General features: G+C 36.7%; 1 protein-coding gene across 1 annotated transcript; it reads left to right on the top strand.

Annotated features, from left to right (window-relative positions):
- The first annotated feature begins 261 nt into the window (after positions 1–261).
- Positions 262–15491, top strand: LOC140169394 (uncharacterized). The gene is made up of 11 exons (XM_072192652.1): positions 262–339; positions 559–660; positions 2137–2299; positions 6171–6241; positions 7968–8122; positions 8754–8961; positions 9589–9816; positions 10237–10534; positions 13716–13924; positions 14193–14488; positions 15371–15491. The coding sequence occupies exons 1-11, from the start codon at positions 262–264 to the stop codon at positions 15489–15491; spliced, it is 1929 nt and encodes a 642-aa protein (XP_072048753.1).
- The last annotated feature ends 516 nt before the right edge of the window (positions 15492–16007 follow it).

Raw genomic sequence — 16007 nt, 5'->3', positions numbered from 1 at the left:
GCATACCTACCCAAACCATAATAAAGAATGTTTAAATTGGACTTTTACTACTTACAATAAGATATCTAAGAGTACTATTTTTTTAATTTCAGATAAAGGTGCCAATGCTTTGACTCAGAAGATAGCAAACATGACCATAGGTGAACTGGAAGCCATGCTAGATTTGCAGAATGTTGATCCAGTGTTAGCATTCAACCTTATGAAGGAATTGAAACAACTCTTTGCAGTTATTGTAAGTTGACCATAGGTGAACTAGAAGCCATGTTAGATTTACAGAATATTGATCCAGTGTTAGCATTCAATCTTATGAAGGAATTGAAACAACTCTTTGCAGTTATTGTAAGTTGACCATAGGTGAACTAGAAGCCATGCTAGATTTACAGAATATTGATCCAGTGTTAGCATTCAACCTAATGAAGGAATTGAAACAACTCTTTGCTGTTATTGTAAGTTGACCATAGGTGAACTAGAAGCCATGCTAGATTTGCAGAATGTTGATCCAGTGTTAGCATTCAACCTAATGAAGGAATTGAAACAACTCTTTGCAGTTATTGTAAGTTGACCATAGGTGAACTAGAAGCCATGCTAGATTTACAGAATATTGATCCAGTATTAGCATTCAACCTTATGAAGGAATTGAAACAACTCTTTGCTGTTATTGTAAGTTGACCATAGGTGAATTAGAAGCCATGCTAGATTTGCAGAATGTTGATCCAGTGTTAGCATTCAACCTAATGAAGGAATTGAAACAACTCTTTGCAGTTATTGTAAGTTTAAGCTTCTATACTCCATCTACCAAAAATGGTTTCCAAAATGCTTGTTCGTGTACAATGAATGAATAGAGATACAGCTGTCCAATGCATCTTGTGCTGTAAATATGACAAATGTAGGAGACAGTGCAGTAGCTTGGATCTCTCGGATGTCCCCTGAAAGCTCCCCTGATTTGCATACGTACAAAATCACCCTCATACTAGGTTGCGTACATAGAATATAAATTGCCAATTCTAAGGAGCATCAGCAACTCTCTGGTATTGATGAAATATAAGATGTAATTTGCAGTGGTTAAGAACCCAATTTATTCCTGTTTGACATTTATTTAGAACACCTGCTTCAGTTTCAGCTTAATTTCCACATGAAATTCTTCTAAATCATATAACGTTTTGGCTCTACGCAACAATTTTGTGGACATTTAGCTCCATCTCTGGTATGTTATGATTTCAAAGATCTCATTGGTTCTCTAAGTCCCTACTGCCATTTGTCTGACATCAAGACATTGTTTCCATTCCAAATTAGCTCACTAAGATTCTGATGGTTTTTGTTTTAATCAGTTCTGCAGCTCATCTTCACCATAACCACTAACACCTTTGTTCCATAACCATTAGGGTATAGGACATTTTTTGTTTTTGATATAGCCCCCGAATGAAATGTATTTAATTATGTTTGTACTCACTCAGGTAGCATTGTGTGTGAATTTTACATCCGAACTAGAGGCTATTATTTTTTTATGGGCATTTTAGTGTCTAAAATGGCCCAAAATGAGGGTTTTTCAATATTGCCGTCCATTTCTAATCGTCACCCCATAGGCTTTACATGTAAAATAAAAAGGCTCGTAAAATTTAATAGCCTCTAGTTCGGATGTAAAATTCACACCAAATGCTTTTTGAGTGATTACAAAGATAATTAAATACTTTTCATTCGGGGGCTATGTGGAATTTTTTTTTATGTATTCCTTGTACAATGGCATTTCACAATAAAATGTCCATTGGAAACAAAGGTGTAAGGTGTGTGAATGGATATTCATGGCATGACAGTGCATTAATCATTACAAGCTACTAATTTTTCCCTTTGTCTACTCTACTGATGTCATATTATCCCTATGGGCCCCACTGCCTTTCTTACAGAGCCACTGATTGGTTATTTACATGACATAATCATCTGAGTAACTAATTAAAATTGAGCTGTTAGATATCTTAGCAATTTTAAGCTTAATCCCTACTGACCATTCTTACCATATCTGTGATTGGCTCAATACATGATATAACCCTCTTTGTAACCAATCAAAATAGTTCTTAAAGACAGATGAATCAATCAGTAGTGCACACACTTGAAATGAAGCTTGTCTTATCCTAATTACAGATAGAAGAAGTGATTGACACCTTCACTTCTGGTGACTTGGAGGATATTTTCACTTCATTTGACATCACTCTTGGTGCTTCCATTCCTATACCAAGAAGAGAGATAGAGTTCTTTGAGTTCAGCTATTCACAAACTTTGGGTGGAATCTTGGAAATTAGATTCAGTAAGTGCTTTAAGGCTTGTTATTGGTCTATTTCAGTTGAAATCCATACACCCCTATGGAAGACATGACCTTAATCTACCACACAAGGAGTGGGAATTTCAAATGGGTTTACCTGAATGGGTGACTCCATTTGAAATCTACATCTCATGTGTGGAAGATTAAGGTAATGTCATTCATAGGGGATGTATACAGTGGCGGTGGATGCATTAAAATTCAATTCAATTTCAGACTATTTTAGCCACAAATTCAGGTGTTTTCTGCTATTTGATGGGCCAATGCATGCAAAGCGCAAACAATTTTGCAATTGTACCCTTTTTGGGCCCAAAACATAGTGTGTTTAGTTTTTTTCGTGCTAAAAATAAGATGCACAGGGCAATTATTGCTTAATTTTGTCTCCTAATTGTGATTTTTACGGGGGGAGTCCCCCTTGCCAAAATCTAGCGGGGATGTGCAGTTGCACATTTTAGCCTGTTAGTATACATCAACGATCAATAGTCAGTACTATATGCTTGAGTCATTCAAGTCACACTTGACTTTTCATTCCTTACCAATAAAACATGCACATAGACTTTTTATAGTTAAAAGGAAGAAAAAATAGCAAGAAATAGAAAGTAGAAAGAAGCAAAAAGCCCACTCCTGATAACCAATATAAAATGCTAGAGTATTTAACAACAGAATAATTTAGAACTATAACTACAAGAACCAACTTTGCAAACTTCAGAATTTTGTACAGTAGGCAATATATTGCTTTAACCAAATTTGCCATATAAGTAGTGATATAACTGGATTAATTCCGTTTTTTAAAGTTGCAAATCTTTTAAAAACTAGATTGTCTCAGCAGCAGGGGACATTAGGCTGTCATGTGCATCTAGGTGTAGAGGCTTATCCTCTTATTCCCACTTGAGCATTCTCAAGTACACTTAAAGTGTTTTGGTATCCTGGTCAAGTCAGTTTTAATTTAGGGGTTGTTGTTATGTTGTTATAGCAACAAGCTCAGTTTTTCTGTCCAGTCAGCTGTCACTTTAGTGGTGTGCAGCCATTCAGGTCTCCCGTCTTATTTTTTAATTCCTTTGTTATGTCCATAGTTCTCCTAGTGATGCACTTGCAATTGTTCCTTCGATCTTGATGGACCAAAAAATCCCACCCACCCTCCCAAAAACTGGAAGGGTGATTCAGTAACTAAATATGGTTAAAGATACTCCAATAAAATGGTATGTCCAATTATGCTGCTTTATGCTTAAAAATAGAGGCTTTGTATGGAATTTCTTGAAATCTTGAAGAATATCATTAGTAGATTGTCTCCACTTTCTACTTCGTTTTATGGTATTGGATGGTTTTATTGGGCTATTGATTGCTTTGTATGGAGTTTCTTCAAAACCTGAAGAATCTCGTCAGTAGATTGTCTCCACTTTCTACTGCGTTTTATGGTATTGGTTGGTTTTATTGGGCTTTTGGTTGCTTTGTATGGAGTTTCTTCAAAACCTGAAGAATCTCGTCAGTAGATTGTCTCCACTTTCTACTGCGTTTTATGGTATTGAATGTGTTTATTGGGCTATTGAAAGCTTTGTATGGAGTTTCTTCAAAACCTGAAGAATCTCGTAAGTAGATTGTCTCCACTTTCTACTGCGTTTTTATAGAGGGTGGGGAGTTTCTTCAAAACCTGAAGAATCTCGTCAGTAGATTGTCTCCACTTTCTACTGCGTTTTTATAGAGGGTGGGGGAGTTTCTTCAAAACCTGAAGAATCTCGTCTGTAGATTGTCTCCACTTTCTACTGCGTTGTATGGTATTGATTGGTTTTATTGGGCTATTGAATGCTTTGTATGGATTTTCTTCAAAACCTGAAGAATCTCGTCAGTAGATTGTCTCCACTTTCTACTGCGTTTTTATAGAGGGTGGTGGAGTTTCTTCAAAACCTGAAGAATCTCGTCAGTAGATTGTCTCAACTTTCTACTGCGTTTTTATAGAGGGTGGGGAGTTTCTTCGAAACCTGAAGAATCTCGTCAGTAGATTGTCTCCACTTTCTACTGCGTTTTATGGTATTGATTGGTTTTATTGGGCTATTGAATGCTTTGTATGGATTTTCTTCAAAACCTGAAGAATCTCGTCAGTAGATTGTCTCCACTTTCTACTGCGTTTTTATAGAGGGTGGTGGAGTTTCTTCAAAACCTGAAGAATCTCGTCAGTAGATTGTCTCCACTTTCTACTGCGTTTTTTATATAGAGGGTGGTGGAGTTTCTTCAAAACCTGAAGAATCTCGTCAGTAGATTGTCTCCACTTTCTACTGCGTTTTATGGTATTGGTTGGTTTTATTGGGCTATTGATTGCTTTGAATGGAGTTTCTTCAAAACCTGAAGAACCTCGTCAGTAGATTGTCTCCACTTTCTACCGCGCTTTCTGGTATTGAATGGTTTTATTGGGCTATTGAAAGCTTTGTATGGAGTTTCTTCAAAACCTGAAGAATCTCGTCAGTAGATTGTCTCCACTTTCTACTGCGTTCGTTTTATGGTATTGGATGGTTTTATTGGGCTATTGATTGCTTTGTATGGAGTTTCTTCAAAACCTGAATAATCTCGTCAGTAGATTGTCTCCACTTTCTACTGCGCTTTATGGTATTGGTTGGTTTTATTGGGCTTTTGGTTGCTTTGTATGGAGTTTCTTCAAAACCTGAAGAATCTCGTCAGTAGATTGTCTCCACTTTCTACTGCGTTTTTATTGAGGGTGGTGGAGTTTCTTCAAAACCTGAAGAATCTCGTCAGTAGATTGTCTCCACTTTCTACTGCGGTTTATAGTGGGCTATTGGTTGCCTTCATGCTTTCCTCCCTTTCTACTGCGTTTTTATACCAGGGTTATAAATGCTTTGTTGCTTATTTGGAGTATCTTTATTTACTTGGTTGTCAATACCAGTGGACTATATATCAGTAAATGGTTTAAGCATTGATGCCGTATCTTGCTGAATACAAAATGTTCGTTTGCTAGTGTTGGCATTGTTTATTCTTTTGGAGATTTCTAATTATTTAATTGCGGTTAAAAATGCTGTTTTCCAATCCAATCCTCTGTTTGATCCAAAGATTTATCTGTTTAAAATATGCTTAAGATTTGCTTAAGATGAAATTTGGTTAAATGTGATTCAGAAGTCAACTTTTGTTTGTCCAGCCTGTATGGTTGGCTTGTACACATCTTTCCAATAATTCGTGTATTTATTGATTTATATGAAGATGATAAATAATTCCAAATGCTTGCTGCAATTAATCATCTCAATGTATATAATTTGTTTAATTGATATGAAATCTGTTATTATCTCAATATAGTCTTAATTTCTATGAGATTGTGAAATTATTATAAATAAGCTTATGTGTATTAAATGGTCCTCATGATCGTGGGGGAAATGCGGAGTCTAATCTTTGCGTTGTTGTGCTTTCCTGCTGTCTCGAGACAATTACCATAGTGATGGGTCAAAACTATTTGTGAATGTATTGCCCGGCACTAAATGTATGCTATACCTCTGCATCGCACCATTTGTTTTTTAAAGAATAGGCATAAAGAACTGTAATAATTCTGTAGAAATTTCACATTATGCTGAATCCATGTATGTTTCACTCACACATATACGATAAGTGTATATGAAAAGAGCGGTATTGTATTCAAATCTATGATTGCACACATACACAGGCATGACAGGTGACAAGTTAAACCTACTTATAGTGCAGGGCAATACACTCAAAACTAGTTTTGATCCAATGCATTGTTAATTAATCCTGTTACATCGCTACTTCTACAGCAAATTATAGTTCAAAAGTGGCTTCTTAATGAGGAACTAAGAGATCAATCATTAATGATTCACATCATTTTTTCCCAATATTTATTTAACAGCTGCCAGTGGTGATGGTTATTTTGAGTTGTCTATCCCAGTATCTGTGTCACTGCTTACTATGAAGACACAGGTAAGAACTATGCAAAATGTTTGGGACTCAATCCCATATTTGTACCAAAAGGCCAGGCTTATTTCAGTAAATTGGAAATCCTTATTCACAACATTTATCCAACTAAGGTTTTATGATGTAAAATAGGCAAAGACAGTCAGATTTGTGCAATTGCTTGCAATGGGCTATTCTATTTGAATTCCACATTACCCTTGTGGAAGATTTTGGAAATATGTTCCATAAGGGAGTATGAATTTTAAATGGAATTAGCACATTAGGTGGGTCCATTTGAATTTTATATACACTCAGAGAAAGCTTCAAATTGAATCTTCCACCGGAATTTTCCTCCTTTGCACTAAATTTGGCACTCCGTTATGGTACATGAATTCATGATTATGATTTATTTTTCCATTCAATATAATAATATGCATCATTCCAGTTTTGTACAATGAGTTTGTGTAAAACCAGTTTACTGCGTTTGAGTACTTGTGTTCATATTATTTGTTTGATCATGGATCTGCCTAATGTGCTAATTCTATTTGAAATTCATACTTTCTATATGGAACAAGTTTCCAAAATCTTCCATGTGTGTATTTCAAATGGAAAAGCCCAATGTTGTTGAGTGTGACTGTATAAAGATGATGCCTATTGGAAATGTGCTAACAGGGTTATTATACATAATCTGGAAAAGCACATTAGTCTTTCTGTTGAATACTTATTTAATATATTATTATTACATTAGCAGTGCTTACTCTAAATATGTGACCATCCACATCGAAACGCTCGTAAAGTCGGCCCCTGGTCAATTTTGTTTTCTTGCGTATTTAGAAAATATATATCATAAGCTTTACAATGATATATCATTTGACTTCAAACAATATCCAGAAGCGGGTTATGGCTTGTTAAACTTTGCTACTTCAGTAAAAAGGTACATTATTTTGGTGCTACAATATATCTCTTTTTCTACATTGCTGGTATTAAATATCAAATGGTCATAATTGGCGGTCACTTCAAATCATCCCCAAGTCAACGGGGTTCAGGAATGTCCTCTCATTGTTAATTGTTGGTTAAGTCACCACTTGAACAGGATTTAGCCAAAGCAAACAAAGACTAAAGCTATTTACTATAAGTATAAGCTTATTATCCTCTTTAACAATAGGATTAAAGATTGTTATTTGACTGGACTGAAATGAGACACTTGTAGGACAATTATTAGGTATATTATGAATACAAGCTTTATACACATTTTGGACTGTAACTCTAAATACAATTTGCCGACTTTACGAGCGGTTTGAGATGGATGGTCACATATATAAGACAAAAATGATTTTTTTAAATACACATGTATGCATCATACTTTCTTCAAAGAAATAAGAAGTGAAAAAAGAACCATAGATGTTTGACTGTTAGGATGTTTTGCTGCTAGGTGTAGACTTTTCATCAGACTTTTTTTCCAGAGGTTAAGTAACTTCTCTTATCTCTTGACTTTCTTGGACAGATAGTCATTTGACATGGAGTGCATTTCACTACACTACAGCATATCATAATTAAGTTGTTTAACCCTCCTAAAGACAGACTCATTGTAACTCTTAACATATAAATCATATGTAAACATGACAATTGGTTTGGGACTTACAGTGCTGGATCTAGGAATTTGGATGCATCATAAAAGTTAGTGCAATTGATCACATTTCATTCCAATGTACTGTACTTATATTCTAAATTTTCTTTTTCTAATTATTTTTAGGCTGGATTACAGCCAAGAGTTGGTGCATCTGTGAATGGAGGTCTATCCATTGGAAGATTCATCTATGGGGAGCTGGAATTAAGAGCTCAAATCCTCTATGCTGAATTTCCAACGGTGGCTGAGTTATCATTTGCTAAGTTCCCACTTGATGTGGGGTAAGAGTTTGGACAATTGTATTTTTTATATTTAGTTTGGGAAGTTTATATATGGCTCAATGCTGGCTAGTAAATGAGGAACTTGTTGAGTAGACAATTTGAGATAATGTATAGGCCTAATTACAATTGTGCATCTACACAGGCAAAGAACTACACAAAATAAAGGTATTTTGGAAATAGTTGAAATTCATAAGGCTATAAATGAAAGTCAATTCCAAGTTTCTTGGCAACCGATGCGTCGCCTTTTCATTTTGGTCAAAACTTTCATTATTTTCATAAAAAAAGTAAATTATTTCCGAATTGAGAAGGAAATAATCAAATTGAAACTCTCAAAATGTCTTGCAAAATGTCTGTAAAGATGATCTTAACATTAATACCTGTTTTGACATAGTCTTTGATCAACAATATAGGTAATAGCCATTAAGTACTGTATAAATGCCCACTTTTTAAAATTTAAAATCATGAAAAAATGAAAGTTCAAAAAATAATGAATAATGAAAAATCTGCCTCATTCCGTTGCCAAAAACATGAAAACTGGACATCAATTTTCATTAGCCTAAAATGTATAAAAACAATGTTATATTGTTTGAAAAAAGAGATATATTATAACCACCTCACACTTTTTTTCCAGAATCCGCATGGACATGAAACTGATTCCCATAGAGCTGTACCTCTATGCCAAGTTAACTGTTGACACATTCCTCTTTGGTAAGAAGACTTTACTCAGTGTGCGTCTTTGGCAATATTCAGCACCTGCAGAAGAAGAAAATGTCTTTGATATACACACCAAGGATCCGGACAAGTCACCTCCACAGTTTGTAGAGGCAACTACATCAGGGGTTGGTATCAAACTCATGTAATCATATACAAACATGCTACAATAAATTTGGTGCACATGTGAGTGTATATGCTAAGCATTATATGGCAACACAGATGCCCATGTGATGCATCACGCGTCTGTGATTGTTATCTCTTGTCAGAGTTATTAACATAAAAATAACCTTCCTGGACAAAGGAAGGGAATCTGTGCCTTTGTTTATAAAAAAGGCACAATGCCTAGATGTTGATCTATAAGCCTCAGCACACATTACAGGTTGTCGCTGACCACTACGGCCACACATCATTCCAAAAACTATTCAACAACAGCCCTTGGACTTGCAGCTCAGAAGTGCACACCCTAGACAATCCAAAATTGACCTTTGCAACCAGGATCAGCTCCCCGTGTTTTGTACAGGTTACGAGACAATAAGCAGCAAATTCCTTTTCCAGGGGAATTTCAAGCAAACTTAATTTTTACACAATAAAGTATATCACTGCCAGGGTTTGAGCTCGCAAGCTCTTGTACCATAGTTGAACCCCTTATCAATTGAGCTAACTTGACTGCTTATGCTTACACAGCATTTCTTTTGTTCATAAAATAAGTCTCTAAAATTAATTTCTTGGTTTTATTTTGGTTTTTCCAATAGAGTCGTAAAAGATCCACTGGCGGAATTTCAGTACCAGGCTCCACCAGGAAATGCAAAGTAGAGCAGGTTCCAGGATTTGATTACACAGAGCCTGCCTTCCAGCTTGAGATTGCTGCTTCAGATGATAAGAGTCAAGTCACTTTCACATACAGTGTGGGTACAGTGCCTGGTGGAAGAGATGTTGTTGATGAAGAGGAATTTGCTGGATCACCATCTATTATTGCTAGGGTATGTGTGAATTGGTGTGTGTTCTATGCTTTGCAGCAGAATATAATATTAATCAATCACAATATGTTTGCAAAGCCGAGAAGAAAATTAATCTTCAAAAGAGCAGTACAAACTTTCCACATTATACTGCACTACGTAAGTTAAATTAGTCACATGAATATGTCATGATTCAGTGACCTCTGATCAATATCAAACACAAAAGACCCTAATAACATTGTGGAAGAAAAAATGCTGCTTCACTCAAGGTGAGCAAATCTTGTTAGTTTTAATTAAGGATACTTTATTCATTAAAACACAAAATATGATGTAATATATGTGACTTAAGCTTTGATTTTTTATTCTTGATTATTAAATATTGGTTATATCATGATACTTTCTAAAAGACATAAAAAATAATAATCTTTTGTTGTTTTTAAACAGAAACTGAAAGGTGGGGTACCATTGTACTTCACCGTCACTGCTCACAACTCTGCTGGAGGCACAGCAACTGTGACATGTGTCCTGCCCACCTATGACCTGACTGTACCAACAGGGAGAATTGAGCCAGCATTCTCTACTACCAGTCATCCTAGCATTCTGACTGCATCGGCTGTGGTTTATGATGATTCAGAGATTATTTCTCAGCAGGAAGGTGTTGGGTTTGGAGGAGGAATCTGGGGTGATCAGATTGTGCCATGGACTGATGTGGACAAAGTAATGACTAATCCTGGATCAGGAGGTATGGCTAATAATGGACAAAGTAATGACTAATCCTGGATCAGAAGGTATGCCTAATAATGGACAAAGTAATGACTAATCCTGGATCAGGAGGTATGTCTAATAATAGACAAAGTAATGACTAATCCTGGATCAAGAGGTATGCCTAATAATGGACAAAGTAATGACTAATCCTGGATCAGGAGGTATGGCTAATAATGGACAAAGTAATGACTAATCCTGGATCAGGAGGTATGGCTAATAATGGACAAAGTAATGACTGATCCTGGATCAGGAGGTATGGCTAATAATGGACAAAGTAATGACTAATCCTGGATCAGGAGGTATGCCTAATAATGGACAAAGTAATGACTAATCCTGGATCAGGAGGTATGGCTAATAATGGACAAAGTAATAACTAATCCTGGATCAGGAGGTATGGCTAATAATGGACAAAGTAATGACTAATCCTGGATCAGGAGGTATGCCTAATAATGGACAAAGTAATAACTAATCCTGGATCAGGAGGTATGCCTAATAATGGACAAATTAATGACTAATCCTGGATCAGGAGGTATGTCTAATAATAGACAAAGTAATGACTAATCCTGGATCAAGAGGTATGCCTAATAATGGACAAAGTAATGACTAATCCTGGATCAGGAGGTATGGCTAATAATGGACAAAGTAATGACTAATCCTGGATCAGGAGGTATGGCTAATAATGGACAAAGTAATGACTAATCCTGGATCAGGAGGTATGGCTAATAATGGACAAAGTAATGACTAATCCTGGATCAGGAGGTATGGCTAATAATGGACAAAGTAATAACTAATCCTGGATCAGGAGGTATGCCTAATAATGGACAAAGTAATGACTAATCCTGGATCAGGAGGTATGTCTAATAATAGACAAAGTAATGACTAATCCTGGATCAAGAGGTATGCCTAATAATGGACAAAGTAATGACTAATCCTGGATCAAGAGGTATGCCTAATAATGGACAAAGTAATGACTGATCCTGGATCAGGAGGTATGGCTAATAATGGACAAAGTAATGACTAATCCTGGATCAGGAGGTATGGCTAATAATGGACAAAGTAATAACTAATCCTGGATCAGGAGGTATGCCTAATAATGGACAAATTAATGACTAATCCTGGATCAGGAGGTATGTCTAATAATAGACAAAGTAATGACTAATCCTGGATCAAGAGGTATGCCTAATAATGGACAAAGTAATGACTAATCCTGGATCAGGAGGTATGGCTAATAATGGACAAAGTAATGACTAATCCTGGATCAGGAGGTATGGCTAATAATGGACAAAGTAATGACTAATCCTGGATCAGGAGGTATGGCTAATAATGGACAAAGTAATGACTAATCCTGGATCAGGAGGTATGGCTAATAATGGACAAAGTAATAACTAATCCTGGATCAGGAGGTATGCCTAATAATGGACAAAGTAATGACTAATCCTGGATCAGGAGGTATGTCTAATAATAGACAAAGTAATGACTAATCCTGGATCAAGAGGTATGCCTAATAATGGACAAAGTAATGACTAATCCTGGATCAAGAGGTATGCCTAATAATGGACAAAGTAATGACTGATCCTGGATCAGGAGGTATGGCTAATAATGGACAAAGTAATGACTAATCCTGGATCAGGAGGTATGGCTAATAATGGACAAAGTAATGACTAATCCTGGATCAGGAGGTATGGCTAATAATGGACAAAGTAATGACTAATCCTGGATCAGGAGGTATGGCTAATAATGGACAAAGTAATGACTAATCCTGGATCAGGAGGTATGGCTAATAATGGACAAAGTAATGACTAATCCTGGATCAGGAGGTATGGCTAATAATGGACAAAGTAATAACTAATCCTGGATCAGGAGGTATGCCTAATAATGGACAAAGTAATGACTAATCCTGGATCAGGAGTTATGTCTAATAATAGACAAAGTAATGACTAATCCTGGATCAAGAGGTATGCCTAATAATGGACAAAGTAATGACTAATCCTGGATCAGGAGGTATGGCTAATAATGGACAAAGTAATGACTAATCCTGGATCAGGAGGTATGGCTAATAATGGACAAAGTAATGACTAATCCTGGATCAAGAGGTATGCCTAATAATGGACAAAGTAATGACTAATCCTGGATCAGGAGGTATGGCTAATAATGGACAAAGTAATGACTAATCCTGGATCAGGAGGTATGGCTAATAATGGACAAAGTAATGACTAATCCTGGATCAAGAGGTATGCCTAATAATGGACAAAGTAATGACTAATCCTGGATCAGGAGGTATGCCTAATAATGGGGGTATGGCTAATAATGGACAAAGTAATGACTAATCCTGGATCAGGAGGTATGGCTAATAATGGACAAAGTAATGACTAATCCTGGATCAAGAGGTATGCCTAATAATGGACAAAGTAATGACTAATCCTGGATCAGGAGGTATGCCTAATAATGGACAAAGTAATGACTAATCCTGGATCAGGAGGTATGCCTAATAATGGACAAAGTAATAACTAATCCTGGATCAGGAGGTATGTCTAATAATAGACAAAGTAATGACTAATCCTGGATCAGGAGGTATGGCTAATAATGGACAAAGTAATGACTAATCCTGGATCAAGAGGTATGGCTAATAATGGACAAAGTAATGACTAATCCTGGATCAGGAGGTATGGCTAATAATGGACAAAGTAATAACTAATCCTGGATCAGGAGGTATGCCTAATAATGGACAAAGTAATGACTAATCCTGGATCAAGAGGTATGCCTAATAATGGACAAAGTAATGACTAATCCTGGATCAGGAGGTATGGCTAATAATGGACAAAGTAATGACTAATCCTGGATCAAGAGGTATGCCTAATAATAGACAAAGTAATGACTAATCCTGGATCAAGAGGTATGCCTAATAATGGACAAAGTAATGACTAATCCTGGATCAGGAGGTATGGCTAATAATGGACAAAGTAATGACTAATCCTGGATCAGGAGGTATGGCTAATAATGGACAAAGTAATGACTAATCCTGGATCAGGAGGTATGGCTAATAATGGACAAAGTAATGACTAATCCTGGATCAGGAGGTATGGCTTATAATGGACAAAGTATAAATGCACTCAATAATTCTTCTAAAGGTGATATATAAATGCCATTTTGTATTGCAGGTTCCGCTTTGGATCAATTCACCACAGCTCGAACAGGTCGCCTAGCCACTACTCCTTTGACTACTAGCCCACAACACACAGCAGAAGGCTGTGCCCAGGCTTGCCTTGATGTGTCTGCACAGAAATGTCTCAGTTTCAACTTTGACTATCCTGAATCTATATGTGAAATCCTGACTGTAATAGAAGGACATGACATCTTCTTGCATAAAGTAAGTAGCAGCCATAGACTGATAATATATAGATCATTTGAATGCCTGTGTCTAACAAGTCCCACACATCAGATGTGGTGTTTATTATTTCAAAGTCTGGCTATAGTTAAAGCTAAAAAAATTAAATGCCTCAAATTGTTGATGTTGAAAACAACACTTTGCAAAATTTGTTGAAAAGAGAATCTGAAAAGATAATCTTGAAGAAAGAAATAGAACATCAATTAAATTTCATTGTCAATTTAAATTTGTTTGTATTCATGTCTTGTAGGCTGGTTTTTACCAACATTATGAGCGCCTAGGCATTGGACATGCAATTGAGTTCAAACACAACTCGGTCTACCTAGTCCATAACAACCTGTACTACTATAATTTGCAACTACTGAACTATATTGGCTACAAAAACATCATTACCTCTGTGCCGATATTGGCTGATTTCACTCCTCCCGTGCCTGGTCCATTGGCTAATGTTAAGAGTGAGGATTTTAGGCATGAAGCATGTACAGCCTATACACATCCCAAGTGGCATCAACATTGTGTGTCTGAAACACCATTACCAAATAGCAGGTAAGACATATATTCATGGGGTTTACACACAGAGGTTTGAAGGTCATCTGCATCATGGTGGTTGACCAATCAATTGACTTCGACCAAGTCCACACTACTGTTTTTGCATCATTATGTTGTAATGATGAGAGATTACTCATCATCATTGTTTCTTTTTAAAGACACAATGATGATGAGTGAATGGACCTCATAATTGGGGTGGCGTGTGCACAGCGTGTGCACAGCTCTTCTGGCTGCGCGCAGGCCACCACAATTATGAGGTCCATAAAACAATGATACAACTACAAAATGTGTACACACAGGTAATTTTTATTGGTAACTATGACATGATCATGCTACTACCAATCCAATGATGGAAATGTTCTTCACATGCACATGGTGACATGATTGTAGCATGCCGAAGACATTGAACTGATACACAATACTAATTTTGCAATGTGATTTTAAAACAATCATAATCAACAGGAAAAAAACCCACTCATATGAGCAGATACAGTATATTTGAAGTAAAAATTCTTTACTTTTTTCTAGTTTTTAGAAAAGCTTTTACCCCCCCTCAATTGTATGTGGACCTGTTAGTGGAAAATTGGAGAGAAGTAGACTGAGATATTCCGGACTAAATATGTTTAAGAATTGAGTTTCAATTGCTTACACCAGGCTTACACTGATGGATGTTAGATCATACATGTCTTTTCGTCAGATATTGCCTTGTTACTATATTGTTGTAAATCAGGACATTGATTGGCAAAGGTTCAATAGTGAATGATAAATGGCATCTCAAAGCTTGAATTTTTACAATATTGGGAATATTGATGTACCACAAATATAGTGGAGTTCAGAAATTCTTTAGTCTAATCTCTGTGATATTTTGCTATTTTTCAGAGTAATAATTGATGGTCCTGGCTCCATGGCTGTATTTAATGGGGATAAAGACCTTGTAGATATGCTGTATACCAGGTCTAATACATTCATAGCAGGTACGTCTGTCTTCATTTGTCTATAGCAGGTTGCAGCTCTTCCCAACCTGTGGGTTGTAGACATGCTGTACACCAGGTATAACACATTCATAGCAGGTAAGCCTGTGTTCATTTGTCTATGGCAGGTTGCAGCTCTTCCCAACCTGTGGGTTGTAGACATGCTGTACACCAGGTCTAATACATTCATAGCAGGTAAGCCTGTGTTCATTTGTCTATGGCAGGTTGCAGCTGTTCCCAACCTGTGGGTTGTAGACATGCTGTACACCAGGTCTAATACATTCATAGCAGGTAAGCCTGTGTTCATTTGTCTATGGCAGGTTGCAGCTCTTCCCAACCTGTGGGTTGTAGACATGCTGTATACCAGGTCTAATACATTCATAGCAGGTAAGCCTGTGTTCATTTGTCTATGGCAGGTTGCAGCTCTTCCCAACCTGTGGGTTGTAGACATGCTGTATACCAGGTCTAATACATTCATAGCAGGTAAGCCTGTGTTCATTTGTCTATGGCAGGTTGCAGCTCTTCCCAACCTGTGGGTTGTAGAC

Source organism: Amphiura filiformis, chromosome 14 (assembly GCF_039555335.1).
Source record: "Amphiura filiformis chromosome 14, Afil_fr2py, whole genome shotgun sequence".
Lineage (NCBI taxonomy): Eukaryota > Metazoa > Echinodermata > Ophiuroidea > Amphilepidida > Amphiuridae > Amphiura > Amphiura filiformis.
Note: the sequence above shows the minus strand (reverse complement) of the source record. Positions and strands in the feature narration are given on the sequence as shown.

Bases quoted from the DNA above. Each gene is read 5' to 3' on its own strand.
- LOC140169394 (XM_072192652.1), top strand. From the start codon at position 262: ATGTTAGATTTACAGAATATTGATCCAGTGTTAGCATTCAATCTTATG. The intron at 340-558 runs GTAAGTTGACCA...AGTTATTGTAAG, and splicing joins AACAACTCTTTGCAGTTATT to TTGACCATAGGTGAACTAGA. The intron at 8,123-8,753 runs GTAAGAGTTTGG...CTTTTTTTCCAG, and splicing joins AAGTTCCCACTTGATGTGGG to AATCCGCATGGACATGAAAC.